This window comes from Protomyctophum bolini, assembly GCF_963924005.1.
Source record: "Protomyctophum bolini genome assembly, chromosome: 5".
NCBI classification, from domain to species: Eukaryota; Metazoa; Chordata; class Actinopteri; order Myctophiformes; family Myctophidae; genus Protomyctophum; species Protomyctophum bolini.
In genome coordinates, this window is record NC_137866.1 from 17,462,316 (window position 1) to 17,477,828 (window position 15,513).

At 40.3% G+C, this 15,513-nt stretch overlaps 2 protein-coding genes across 2 annotated transcripts in view; both read right to left on the reverse strand.

The window, feature by feature from the left end:
- Nucleotides 1-483: 483 nt before the first annotated feature.
- On the reverse strand, nt 484-3,453 carry mdfic2 (MyoD family inhibitor domain containing 2; the record flags this gene model as incomplete). Its single annotated transcript, XM_080762803.1, has 3 exons — nt 3,393-3,453; nt 2,093-2,329; nt 484-767 (listed from the first exon to the last, which is right to left on the reverse strand). The coding sequence occupies exons 1-3, from the start codon at nt 3,421-3,423 to the stop codon at nt 484-486; spliced, it is 552 nt and encodes a 183-aa protein (XP_080618929.1). The 5' UTR covers nt 3,424-3,453.
- A 2,418-nt stretch (nt 3,454-5,871) lies between these two features.
- The window catches only part of LOC308315701 (forkhead box protein P1-like), a 43,203-nt gene continuing 33,561 nt past the window's right edge, over nt 5,872-15,513 (reverse strand). The window contains exons 14-17 of the mRNA XM_080763816.1: nt 15,273-15,400; nt 10,160-10,223; nt 9,549-9,724; nt 5,872-7,549 (exon numbers count right to left, since the gene is read on the reverse strand). Of these exons, the coding sequence (XP_080619942.1) occupies nt 7,393-7,549; nt 9,549-9,724; nt 10,160-10,223; nt 15,273-15,400 (525 nt within the window). The 3' untranslated portion in view covers nt 5,872-7,392. The remainder of the gene's footprint in view (nt 7,550-9,548; nt 9,725-10,159; nt 10,224-15,272; nt 15,401-15,513) is intronic.

Consider the following 15,513-nt stretch of genomic DNA (forward strand, 5'->3'; position numbering starts at 1 on the left):
TTTAAGCGGCATTTCTCCATCGCGGCCGGTGTAACCACCTTTAGTGTCTTTGGGTGCCTTGTGGTTCACTGAGAATTACTCCCTAATTGAAATGTTTGACACAGGTGTGATCATTCATCCAATCAAGTGATGAACATATATTCTGTCCTATGTCACTTCTTGATTATGCCTGAAGAAGGTCAGTAGACCGAAAACTTGCAAAATAAATACTTTGATTGTGCACAGATCTGAGTGTGCAGAGCTTCCCTTTATTTATTTTTTTATATAAAAATGTTAACTTCCACTTGGTTTTGCCATCCGGATCCAGATCTTCAAAATAGTAAAATCAGTATGACAGAACAAGGTTGGGTGATGCTCTATATTGTCTGAATCAACTTTGTTTGTGTTTGTTTACGTACTAAAAAAGAGTGACGTTTGAGGGCTGTTTCAGCATACAATGTCAATGATAAGAATATTATTATCAATTTCTAATCACCGGAGCAATTATTTGTAACAGATCTCAGACACCTCCATGGCCAGTTCCAGTAGATCTGCGACATCCTCGCAGCCGGATCCACACATGTTCCCACAGTCCAGATCCACATTGCAGCACCCTCCTAGCCCCCCACCCCCCTCCTGGGTGTGGTCTGCATTGACGTTGTCTTTGATGTGTTGGTACGACGGGAAGCAGCAGCTGACCATGCGCTCACACGTGTGAGGAAGCATCAGCGCCATGCTGTAGAAGTCACAGTGGAGACAGGCCAGGATGATGGTGGCACAGCAGTCATCTAGAGCGAGGTACAACAGTACAGGGTTTAACACAGTCAAAACTCCACTTCCCAGCATGCTGCAGGTCTCAAACTTCTCATAAAGAAATAACCACTTCTGTTTTTTATTTTTTTATTTTTACATCATACTTGTCTTGTCATACTTCCCCAACACACTCTCTGAGGGGTGTGGAGTTCAATGGCGCAACCCGGAAGTTGATCTGTTCACTTTTAAAGATGGAGTGCCACGATTGTTTGCCACCCTAAAACATGATCATCAGGTATTATTATAATATAAGGAGAAAGAACTTTTTAGACGGGTGTCTAATGAAGTACTGTCACCTCATAGACACATGAGAAACTGGCAAAATAAAAAAAAATGTGGCACTCCATCTTTAAGTTTTACCACAAGGAATGTATTTACAGAAGGAAGAGACGCCGCTAACATCATGGATATGCCATGACACTTTCATGGACGCTTTCATGGTTGGCAAACCTCGCACTAGACATACATGGCAGTGAATGGAGCCGGCTGGACCTGCTCGTGAACAAACTTTCTATTGTTTGTCATATAATCGTTTCAGGAATATAATATACAAAAGAAGACATGTTTTCTAATCACTTGTTGTGCCCAGTACATCATTTTGTTTGAGGATCTAAACAGTGATATGTATTGTTTCTGTCTCTGAGGTATTGTGAGATTTGGCTGCCAGACAGGATACGGTGGACAGTCTCGTGATACTTGGTAGTGTACATTCAGAAACGTACTTTGTGCTAGATACCATACCTCTATAAAATTACACACATTACACATTGAAAAGCAATACAGCAGACAATGGGTTATATGTCTTCTATTATTTTCCAGAAGCGATTTCTTTACAAAGGTCTCAGCTATTCAGAAATAATGTTTGTTCATGAGCTGGTCACCGGCCTCTTATTGACTACAATGCATTCGACCAAATTTCCGGGTGTAGTTTGGCTCCGATGGTGCAACGCAAATTGTGTGATAGCGAAAATTACGCGAAAATTACGTTGGTGTCTATACCTTCTTTTTCATATACCTTGTTTTATAGGAGGTGGTCGAAGGTCGTAGAGACCAAAAACGATGCATAACCCCGCCCCCTCCTTCAGTTTAGGGGTACAAGGAATTCAATGGTAACTCGGAAGTGACTCAAATCGCAATTTACCCCTCACTATATTAATATATTTGACCCTACCTCCCGAACACAAGGTTGCACAGACATGGTAAGCTGCAGGCATACTTAACATTTCTTAGAAATGTTTTATGTATTATTATTATTACCGGTATTATTATTATTATTCCATTAATCTGTACTGAATAATACCTCCATAATCAGCCTGATGTGATGTATCGTCCTCACAAAAACGACTGATGCTGTTGTTTTCGTTTTCACTCAATCCCACCAAACCCTGGTCACCCAGTGGGCCCAAGGGGGGGTTCAGGGGTCCCTGGAGGCTGTGGGCGTTCAGGGGGCCCTGGGGGTCCAGTGAACCAGGAGCTTCTGGGACAGAAGTTCCCTTCATCACCAAAGCTGCTGGCACCAGCGGGTCAGCACTGGTTCCTGTAAGAGAAAAATCATAACATTGTGTGAAGTGAGGCCCGTGCGCCCACAGTGGCCGCCACATGACGTCAATGTTTGTTTAACTGCTGTAAACAAACATTAAAAGTCCATAGACTTGGCTGCCACATGACGTAATTTCAAAAGCCATGCATACATTATAACAAGAATGACTCAGTCGTATTTGCCAGCTGCAGAAAGCTCTTGTTTATGAACAGCTATAATCAGTTTGTGTGCCTCAGCCTCTGGCTCAGCTTTCGGCTTCACGTTGCGGCGTTCAGAGTATGGGTTATATGCCGTTCAGACTATGGCCTATGTTTTATGGGTACTGTATGTCTCCCATTGGCTTAGAGGCAGCCTAGAGGCAGCCAATGACGAGAAAGTGTCAACTACGGTCGCTAGTAGAGGTAGGTGAACATGTCCAGACGCTTTTCAAGCAGCTGGCAAAAAATATGAACACATGAATCCTGTTACCTGTAGTGACTGACGTGCCCCAAACACCACATGTTAAAAGTAATTGTAAAAAAGTAATTGCTTCGACAACATTCAGAGAACATCTCCCAGAGCGAGGAGCCTTAAACGCCAAGTTTAATTGAATACCATTTTGTTGCAATAAATGATCAATATACTTTGACGTGAGTGTTTTCTGTCTAAAGGACGGTTACAGTATATTGCAGTATCTCATCATCACCCTAACAGAAGCCCTCGTATACAAGGTTTCTTCGACTATGCATGCATCGAGCTCCTGCTACCACAGCACCTCTAAGGCTCTTAAAACAAGGCTCCAGACTTCCCAAAACAAACTGGTCAGGCTACCACTTGGCCTCACTCTCCGAACCCACCTCACCCCTGCCCACTTTGACAGGCTGGAATGGCTTAGGGTTGACGACAGAGTACAGCATCTTGCAATGGGTCTGGTCCACAACATTCGCTACACCACCAAGATACCCATGTACCTGTCTAAATACTTCCTTAATGTTAACGAAGTCAATCAATCAATCAATAGTTCAGAATGATCATTTTAAAACAGCTTAACTCTATGCATTTATGAAACTATTAAACTTACCATTCAGCCCAGACACCTCTGTGGTTTCCATCTGTTCAACATCAGCAGTGGAGAGAGATGTGATCTGATAAAGATACATTATTACATTAAATTATTCAATTAAATCATCCTGTTTAACATCAGCTACAGTGGAGAGAGATGTGATCTGATAAAGATAGAAATTATTACATTCAATTATTGAATAAAATAACATCTGCTACAGTGGATAAAGAGATGTCATCTGATGCACAGATATGATGGGAGGCAGTAACACATGCACTCACTGTTTGTATAATATAATTATGCAACATTGGTATAGAAATATAAGTCTGGATATAATACAATAATATGCAACATAAATGACATTCAAACCGAAACCGAAACGATGATGCACATGCTATAAATATTTACATGTCTCTCATTGTAATTGTACAAGCTATAAATATTTGATTAATTCATGCAAGCAAAGATAACAGTCCACACAGAAATAAACATGGGTTTGTTGTAGAGGGAAAAAACCACCAACCTGCAAAGATGAACGATTCGTCCTATAGTGCGATGCGATGCAGAATATGTGTGGTCAAGACTGTGTTGTCTAGTGAACACAGCTCCTCAGTGATGCGATGCAGAGGGACTTAGTGTGGTCTACTGTAGCCAACAACAACTCCTCAGGGGTCTAGACTCTGACTGGACAAGTGGTCTGCTCTAGACTGACTCTAGCCAATGCACCAACAAACAACCATCCTGTGTTGAGAGCAGCGAACATGTGCTGTGAGAGCTGAGAGAGAGCAGCATCACATCTACTGTAGCTACTGGACTGGACATCCTACTGACCAATCACACTGCATCACATCAATCATACTATAATATAGAGCTCAAGGTTTATTGCATATTGTGCCAGGGATGGGAGCGACCCCCATGAGTCTAAAATATAGGGTTAAACTGATGCCATTTTAACCCATTTAACTGAGAACTGCCTGGAACCCACACGAGGACCCCTGGGGGTCCCAGGACCCCACTTTGAGAACCACTGACATAAAGGATAATGAAGAGAAAGATTAAAGAAATAGGACCCCAATACTATATATATATATATATATATATATATATATATTGTATTGAATTTAAAATGATTGAATTGCTTCTGCAGGCCATATTGCTCAGCTCACCTCTAATGTTTTCATAAACATTATGGATGGTCTTACTACGGAAACGGTTCAATAAATAATGTGATCCAGTGGAAACTCAAATGGTTCAATAAATAATGTGATCAGTGGAAACTTGGCCTGAAAACTATTTTTAATGTCCTCCCTGATTGTTCCATTATAAGCACTGATGGCACAACAGCATGGATACAGTAGAGATGGAGAATTAAATTATTATAATATTATACTTTATAACTAAAAGTATAGAAATGGAAATGGATGCATTATGATATCATTAATCTGTATTTGGCCGTGGACCCCAATCTGAAAAGTTTTTGTGTCAGGGACCCCCATCTGAAAGGTTTTGTGTCAGGGTGTCAGGGACCCCCATCTGAAAGGTTTTAGTGTCAGGGACCCCCATCTGAAAGGTTTTGTGTCAGGGACCCCCATCTGAAAGGTTTTGTGTCAGGGACCCCCATCTGAAAGGTTTTGTGTCCCATCTGAAAGGTTTTAGTGTCAGGGACCCCCATCTGAAAGGTTTTAGTGTCAGGGACCCCCATCTGAAAATATTTTGTTCCAGGGACCCCCATCTAAACGTTTTACTGTCAGGGACCCCCGTCTGAAAAAATATTTTGTTCCAGGGACCCCAAGAAGAGAAGATTAGTGGTAGGGCCCCTGGTCCTGGACCCCACTCTAAGAACCACCTTTATAATATCAAGGACCCCCATTACATATCTCTGGAACCCCCCAAACTAAACTAACATCCTCACAGTTAATTTAACTAAAATCAGAGTTTAGAGTTTATTTAAGAGCTTTTTAAATCCTCTGGGATGTTGTGTAAACTAGATACAATAATTATTAACCAGCCATGTATAGGTCACTAACCTCAGTCTTAACTAGCCAAGTAGGTCGCTAACCCTAACCTCAGTCTTAACTGGACACGCCTCAGTCTTAACCAGCCACGTAGGTCACTAACCCTAACCTCAGTCTTAACTGGACACGCCTCAGTCTTAACCAGCCACGTAGGTCACTAACCCTAACCTCAGTCTTAACTGGACACGCCTCAGTCTTAACCAGCCACGTAGGTCACTAACCCTAACCTCAGTCTTAACTGGCCACGTATTGTAGGTCGGATTAATGGGAGGTCGGATTCATGGGCAGTTCAGTTGTCCAGTGAAGCTTGCGGAACTCGACTTCGTCTCGTTCCTGACCGCATCCCTGTCGTGGCAATAATCACGTTAACCCACAACTTGTTGTGCTTAATCTGCTCTAAGAGCACATGCCAGGAGGCCAGTTACAGACAGTATATTATACATGTTCATCAAACACAAACACTGGGATTTTTTCATGAAGAATTTATTATTCATAGAGGTATTGTTTTACAATCACGATAATGCTATAATCATAATTACGTAGGTTTACATGCTCTAGTAGAGCAAATATATGTTAATGTTAATCCAACATTGGGGTGAGAAAAAGAAAAGATTACAGTTGTTTTTTTATCGATAATAGATTATTATAATTATATGTTAAATACAAATAAATCAGCTTGTATTGGCAGTGTACATTATAATTTTAAACTTACTCTACAGAACAGATTTCTTTTTTTAGTAATAAGTGAGGATTAAAATAAAATAATATAAAATAAATGAGGGATTCCAACATAGTGTAAAGCTACCATAAATGAACATTTTGTTATGAAGTGCTTTTAACCATAAATATTAATATTCCCTTTTCCTTTGGCTTGGTTGCTTTTCTCCTCCTGGTCAGACATCCTGGTCGTCTGTTACATTAATACGTCTGTAAATCATCATTATGATAATTATGATTCATAGATTTATAAATCATCTTCATCATGATAATTATGATGAAAACATCTGTGAATCATCTTTATCATACATCTATAAATCATCTTTAGCCAACCCGATCTCATCCAAACACGGTGAAATAACACGGATTGGCAATTCCATATAATACACTACTAGGAAACCCCAACATCCGTACATATTACACTGAAATCCTCCCCATAGACCATGACGGAGGAGTGCCGTCTCAAGCGAACTTGCCATTTCACCGTGTTTGGGTGAGATCAGGCTCCTTCATCATAAGATATTTATGACACTGTATCTGTTTAAGAACATAAAGGTTTGGTCTCGTCTGTACACATCAGAAGGCTGATGAATACACAGTTCTTTATTAACCCCCCCAGATAGAAATGTGTTTTGTAGGAAGATCAATCACTCGAGAGAGACCTTCATACGGTAAAGTCCTCAGTGTTGGTTTAACCTGACTCGAGGACCCCTACATACAGCGGGGTTCTATTTTGAACAGTATGTAACAGCCCTAGATACCCCTAGTGTTGTATGTAACAGCAGATCCAATACGCGAGGGAGGCCGATATGAGGGAACATTCTGACATTAATGACATGGCCAAACTAGGAATTTAAAAAAAGATTATGAATTTAAATTTCTAAATGTATCTTACAAATTGAAAATAAATCGGACGTTTTAAAAACAATTAATTTGATGCCGCAATTTCATGTTATGATGATGTCATAAGTCATATGACGATGCAATTTGGTCACATTTGTTTTACAGCGGCTTCCGGGCTCAGCCAATCATAATGGAGGACCTTCCAGGCTCAGCCAATCATAATGGAGGACGGGGACAATGTGTTTTAAACTCAGAGATCAAACCTAAACTTAGATTTGGTGTAGAGGGAAAAAAAGGATGGACTTTGGAGGACTTTGGAGCACTGAGGGCTCTCAGAGGTTAAACCAACACTGAGGATCATTATCAGAGACCTCCTTCCTGGTCGGAGGGTTGGGGGTCAGTCAGGAGTTATGGGTCAGAGGTCAAAAGGTGAGCCGTGGTGGTCAGAGGGAAGGCACTCGGTCCAGAGCCAGGGTGGTGTCGGAGGAGGAGGTGTGCATCATGTGGTCCTCGGGGGAGGGGCTGTCCTCTCCACTGCTGGACGACTCGTAGGGGAAGTGGACACGGATCTCCTCGTCCTCCTGCTCCTCTTTGATGCTGCTGTGGAACCACAAGAACATTACATTACTGCTGCGGAACCACAAGAACAGCATGGTGTCGATTTCATAGTTAGAAAACTAGGGGTGCATGATTATGAAATTAACCCATATCCCATCTCCGATTATTTGCAGGGTCATATCTGCCGATACCGATTCTGACGGATTCCAATATATTGTACAGAGGACCACAATGGAAACAAGCCTAGGCCGTAGGGGCTTAGTTGGCCCGAAGCCTGTTAATAAAGTATTAAATCAATCAATAAATAGCCTATACTCTTTTCCAAGTGTTTGTTTTCACCACTGAATGACCGACTGAATGAGATGAGTACACAAATTAAATGTAGAAAAACGTAAAGTTTACTTTTACTTAAGATTTTACATCAATATTTGATTTGGCTTTTGTTTTAGACTAGAGGTACTAGAAACTTTAGATTTATATTGAACACATTATATTTTTTGCTGGTTAAAAATAAATAAATCTGTATGCCGATATGGCATTTTTGTGGCCGATTCCGACTGTGCTACCAATTGTATCGTGCATCCCTATAGAAAACGTTTCAAATGAAAATAACTGATATTTAGGAAAAGTCATGGAAGGGGAACCTTCTGAGAGCGTCACAATCCACTTGAAAATCTCAAAATCGGTCAGACTGACCGCTTAGCCTTAGACACATGAGTGGCTACGTGTGGCGTTGTCTCGCGTGGCTAGACTGTCCACTTAGCCTTAGACACATGAGTGGCTACGTGTGGAGTTGTCTCGCGTGGCTAGACTGTCCACTTAGCCTTAGACACATGAGTGGCTACGTGTGGCGTTGTCTCGCGTGGCTAGACTGTCCACTTAGCCTTAGACACATGAGTGGCTACGTGTGGCGTTGTCTCGCGTGGCCAGACTGTTGCCTCTCGCACTCTTCAAATTCTTCCGTCATACATCGGATCATGATCAAGCGATGAAACGGAAGTGAAGCTGAAACTTCCGTTTCGTCTTTACAGTCGCGCAGATTTAACGAAATATAAGTCATTTAAGCACACAGTATGAAGCTTGCTGCTTAGCAGAAATGGATATTAAAAAATCACACCCCTGTGAAGTGAGGGGCGCTCTTATCATCGTACATCATCATGATGTCCACATATGACGTACATTCTCCATACATTGTCAATGGGAAATGTATCTTTGTGTAGGACAAAAATAACGATTTGTGGTCTGGCACCGAGCGGTCCAGGCACCTAGGCTGGTAATCCAGCCTGACAGAGTGTCGCGGGTTCGAGTCCCGATGACCTTTGCTGCGTGTCTTCCCCCCATCTCTATCCCCCTTTCCTGTCTAACTACTGTAAAATCTATCAATCAAACGATTTGCACGTCCACATACAGTATGACGTAACTTCTCCATTCATTGTCAATGGGAATTTGTGAAAGACGAGAATCTACACTAATAGCTGAATATAGGAGGGGCTAGCGCCCCTCAAAATAAATATATATTTTTGTGAACCGAAAAGCCTTCAGGAGGTGTAGTTCCAGACTCTATATAGCATTCAGGAGGTGTAGTTCCAGACTCTATATAGCATTCAGGAGGTGTAGTTCCAGACTCTAGTATATAGCATTCAGGAGGTGTAGTTCCAGACTCTATATAGCATTCAGGAGGTGTAGTTCCAGCATTCAGGAGGTGTAGTTCCACACTCTATGGTAGCATTAAGGAGGTGTAGTTCCAGACTCTATATAGCATTCAGGAGGTGTAGTTCCACACTCTATATAGCATGCAGGAGGTGTAGTTCCAGACTTTATATAGCATTCAGGAGGTGTAGTTCCACACTCTATATAGCATTCAGGGGGCGTAGTTCCAGACTCTATATAGGATTCGGAGATTGTGGAATGGTTGTCTGGCTAGTGGCTACGTGAGACTACGTGTGGAGTGACCGTGTGAATAATGTTATAACCTTAGAAAGGAAGGACTGTGCAAAGGTTTTCATTAGTTAAATCAGTACTTATTTTATTATACACTTACAACGGTGGACTCTGGGTGGCGCTGCTGTCACTCTGGTATCCAGCACCACCGAAGCAGAAGGCTCCATTGATCTGGTCCTGGAGCAGTTGAGGCAGGGAGTGCATGGGGATGCTGCCCCCTAGTGACGAGGCTGGGTTGTACAGGGGGAAGGAGGAACTGCACTCTGCTCCACCGCTCTGAATTGACCACAATAATATAGAAATATTAATGTTTGAATACGCAATATGACAACATGGAAATACATGTTTTAATAAGCAATGTGACCATATCATAATAAGCAATATTTGTATTAGAATGTGTTAACATAAAGTACATTTGCATATCGTTGCTGTAGGACAAAAACCTCTAATCCCGAGATTGTTTTGTGCTTTTAGATATGCTACCTTTTCTATTTCTGAATTTAAATTGTGAAAAGTAACAGTTTTGAATATATCAGGTTTCCACCCGACAGAGTGGATTGTATGTTTTAACTTAATTAACAGTGTATAAACAACAGTCCACTTTCTCGTCAGGGACAACACATCAGGTATACTTAATTTGCAATGTAGGCATTTATCAGACACTCTAGAATGCAGAGAGACTTTTGTATGTGTTGTTCACACATATCTTACCTGAGCAGAAAATCCAGCTGAACTCTGTCCAACGTTGTTCTGAGAATTCTTCATCATCTGAGATCTGTGTAAAAACATATAGAGTTGTATTAACCTGTTACAAATCAATGTGATGCAACCCGTTTTATGAATGTGTTACTTTCAACACAACCTAATGCCATATTTTAATCTAAAAGTGTACAGTAGAATGAACCTCCGCAATGATATATGTGGTATCTACTTTGCTTTAAACCCATTTAGACCTGAGGACGATTCTAGGACAAATGCCTGACAGTTTTCTGAAAAACGCATGTTTCTATGTCAGTCAAAACAAAACAAAAAACATCAAGCTCAAAGTGGAGTTAGTTTTTTTTTGCAGAAGCACTTTTTAATACTTTCCATTGGTTCGAGATTCCAGACAGGAATATTAGTGACCGTTTCTGACTGAGGCTAAAGTCATTGATGTTCTTATTTATTTGTTTTTATTCATGTCTATTCATATGAAAGCAGGGAATCATAGCTTCAAATCGACATATTGGTTGTTCAGTTTGACCCACCAGTTTTGGAGATATGGCTTATAGAGTAATGACTTGCAGAAAACAGCAAGTTTATTTATTATTTATTTCACATTTACATGTCGATCTCTGACATTTGACATTTATTTCAGACATGCTAGTATGTGATGAAAAACGTATCTATTGACAGTGGTATAGTATATAGGTTTTATCGTACCCATTAACAGTGGTATAGTATATAGGTTTTATCGTACCCATTGACAGTGGTATAGTATATAGGTTTTATTGTACCCATTGACAGTGGTATAGTATATAGGTTTTATCGTACCCATTAACAGTGGTATAGTATATAGGTTTTATCGTACCCATTGACAGTGGTATAGTATATAGGTTTTATTGTACCCATTGACAGTGGTATAGTATATAGGTTTTATCGTACCCATTAACAGTGGTATAGTATAGGTTTTATCGTACCCATTGACAGTGGTATAGTATAGGTTTTATCGTACCCATTGACAGTGGTATAGTATATAGGTTTTATCGTACCCATTGACAGTGGTATAGTATATAGGTTTTATCGTACCCATTGACAGTGGTATAATATATAGGTTTTATCGTACCCATTGACAGTGGTATAGTATATAGGTTTTATCGTACCCATTGACAGTGGTATAGTATATAGGTTTTATCGTACCCATTGACAGTGGTATAGTATACTAGAATTTCGTGCGCGCTACGCGCGCACTCATCCCAGAGCTACTTCGCCACGCACTATGGGAAGAAATAAATGGCGGGAGTTGACTCCACATGTAGTAACGGATGGGTTATTGGAAATGTACCATTGTTTTGTCCTGAATATTTCCACAGCCTAATTACTAAAGGATTGTGACTGTGGGACACACATACAGTCTGACATACAATAGGCTACACGTGTGCACAGTGAATAAACAATGACCTATATGCCCAGAGTTCTTAAATTAACATAGTTGGATTTTAACAGAAAGACAATGCCATAAATCAGTCAAAGTAAGTGACAGACTCAACAGTAGGCCTAGCACACAGCATGCAAGGCAGCGATGCATGCATGCAAACATGTTTGTCCAGCTGAGATTTAGTGTCTCCATCTCTCTGTGGAAGAGGTTGCACATGACCTGTACGGCCACACTGAGGCGCTCCAACACAAACACAGACACAAAACAACACCACGCTGTTTGTCCAGTTGACTCAAATCAACACCAATACCTAGCCTGTTTGTCCAAAACACACTATCTGCTCGCCACGTTTCTACGTTGCCACAACCTAATGTTAGTAACAAATGTAGGGGAGAGCCGCCAAGGTTGTAACGCTTCACGGTTGTAACATGGACGTTATCTCTTGATTGGTCAACGCCACCATGACGCCATCGCGTCAGTATGTGTGCAGCAACGTACTCTACGTGGCCAGGAAGTTTGAAGTGTTTACCTGTGTCCTACGGGGAGTTATTGGCGAAAATCTGACTTTTTTCAAAATGCGTATAATTTTACACCTGGAGTATATGTGTGCTGCATTTTTTTTCTTTGGTTTTGGTGAATAAAAATCCACATGGATGTCTTCATGCTTATGTTCTTCATTAGTTTGCATCGTGTTTAGACGGAATTCACGTTCATTCTGGTCTGTAAGCAACGGCAAAGAAAACGTGCAAAAGCGGGTCATTTGTAACATGTGTTACAAATGGTCCGCTTCCATTCAATGCCATTGTATGTAATATTTACATATTTGACATATTGGCCTATATTATATGTTCTAAATTTGTATTGTATTGTGTAGTGTATTCTAAAATTAGTTTAGGGTTGTATAACATTGTACAACTCAATCAATCAAACTTTTGTTTAATCAATGTATTGCCCCATTGAAAAAAAAGAAAAGCCCAAACTGGTACACCCGATACTATTTCATATTTCCCTTATGTTTGATACATTTTCTTATCACATCCATGGTATGAAAACAATGCTAAGGAGTTGCTTCAATGAAATATAATTGCTTTAAGCTGAAAACGATATGTTTAATAGTGTTTTTTAGCGTTGTTACATTTATCATGCATGCCGTTACAATTAATCCGATATGCGCAGCAAATGTAACACTGAAACAGCGTCCACGTTCGGTTTAATAACTCCCGACCTGTTTTATCAAAAAAATAACTTGAAGTGGTTTATGGTAGCTGACATGTGTAGGTCCGTTGCCTGAAAATATTACATGTGTAGCTAAACGGATCTCTGAGTAAAAAAATGAATCGTGCAAAATGTTACATCCTTGGCGGCTCTCCCCTATTAGTTTACTCACAGCACAGCACCGTCACTCCTGTCAGTTATTTCGTCCTAATGACTTGAAGTGGTTTATGGTAGCTGACATGTGTAGGTCCGTTGCCTGAAAATATTACATGTGTAGCTAAACGGATCTCTGAGTAAAAAAATGAAACGTGCAAAATATGTTCTAAAATTGTATTGTATTGTGTAGTGTATTCTAAAATTTGTTTAGGGTTGTATAACATTGTACAACTCAATCAATCAAACGTTTGTTTAATCAATGTATTGCCCCATTGAAAAAAAAGAAATGCCCAAACTGGTACACCCGATACTATTTAATATTTCCCTTATGTTTGATACATTTTCGTATCACATCCATGGTATGAAAACAATGCTAAGGAGTTGCTTCAATGAAATATAATTTCTTTAAGCTGAAAACGATATGTTTAATGTTGTTTTTTAGCGTTGTTACATTGATCATGCATGGCGTTACAATTAATCCGATATGCGCAGCAAATGTAACACTGAAACAGCGTCCACGTTCGGTTTAATAACTCCCGACCTGTTTTATCAAAAAAAAAAGTTGAAGTGGTTTATGGTAGCTGACATGTGTAGGTCCGTTGCCTGAAAATATTACATGTGTAGCTAAACGGATCTCTGAGTAAAAAAATGAAACATGCAAAATGTTACATCCTTGGCGGCTCTCCCCTATTAGTTTACTCACAGCACAGCACCGTCACTCCTGTCAGTTATTTCGTCCTAATAACTTGAAGTGGTTTATGGTAGCTGACATGTGTAGGTCCGTTGCGTGAAAATATTACATGTGTAGCTAAACGGATCTCTGAGTAAAAAAATGAAACGTGCAAAATATGTTCTAAAATTGTATTGTATTGTGTAGTGTATTCTGAAATTAGTTTAGGGTTGTATAACATTGTACAACTCAATCAATCAAACGTTTGTTTAATCAATGTATTGGCCCATTGAAAAAAAAGAAATGGCCAAACTGGTACACCCGATACTATTTAATATTTCCCTTATGTTTGATACATTTTCTTATCACATCCATGGTATGAAAACAATGCTAAGGAGTTGCTTCAATGAAATATAATAGCTTTAAGCTGAAAACGATATGTTTAATGGTGTTTTTTAGCGTTGTTACATTTATCATGCATGCCGTTACAATTAATCCGATATGCGCAGCAAGTGTAACACTGAAACAGCGTCCACGTTCGGTTTAATAACTCCCGACCTGTTGTGTGTAAGTAGCGTGGTTAAAAGGCCGTGTGTTTCTGTTGTAAGCAACTCATGTTAGGTCTGCGAACACTGTATGTTGCTATGGCAACCTGTCATGAAATGCTGCTGACGTTAGCATGTGTGCTATCAGGCAAAAGCTGAGATAGATATGCAACTACTACTGGGGAAAATGTCATACAAAACACAACACCTAATTTCAGAATGTTATTGTGACCTATTGAGCACAAACAGACCATCATGATTTGCTTGCTGGACCTATAATTAATTTATTTGCATTAATCGGTTTAATAACTCCCGACCTGTTGTGTGTAAGTAGCGTGGTTAAAAGGCCGTGTGTTTCTGTTGTAAGCAACTCATGTTAGGTCTGCGCACACTGTATGTTGCTATGGCAACCTGTCATGAAATGCTGCTGACGTTAGCATGTGTGCTATCAGGCAAAAGCTGAGATAGATATGCAACTACTACTGGGGAAAATGTCATACAAAACACAACACCTAATTTCGGAATGTTATTGTGACCTATTGAGCACAAACAGACCATCATGATTTGCTTGCTGGACCTATAATTAATTTATTTGCATTAAATGTCCACTCGCCCATCCAAAAGAAAAGCAAGATGGCTGCGACAGAGTGTGAGCTCGACGGACAGAACAGAGCTGGTGACGTAAGAGGCAGGGTGTTGCCAGGTTTGCGAATTGTAAGCGAGTTGTAGTGTATGTAAGTAGCGTGGTTTAAAGGGCTTGTTTGTGGGCTTGTTGGGCTTGTTTGTGACCGTGTTGGGGCAGCAGTGATTCCGTGTTCCGTGTAGGAAAACCTCATAAAAGTAATATTTGCAGAGTAAATAAGACACTTGAACGGCTAAAAAATAGCCTATGTCAGTTCGGGGAGCGTGCCGAATTTATTTTGCATATAGAGATGTGTGGTGAAAGTGTGGTTCGGTCGGAGATAGAGTTCCAAGAATGAGTATGGGTACCACTTTTCCCATGTATAGTAGATAGGTTTTATTGTACCCATTGACAGTGGTATAGTATATAGGTTTTATTGTACCCATTGACAGTGGTATAGTATATAGGTTTTATCGTACCCATTGACAGTGGGCTTCTGAGGTCTTCTCCTGTGGAACTCGATTTCGTCCACCGTCCACACCGCTCCCTTCACGTTCTCCAAGCGAACGAAACATTTATGGAGGCTGAGATTGTGTCTGACTGCGTTCTGTATGGAATAAAATAAAATAAATATATCATTATAAACAAACGTGTGGTTGTGTCTGACTGCGTTCTGTATAGAATAAAATAAATATATCATTATAAACAAACGTGTGGTTG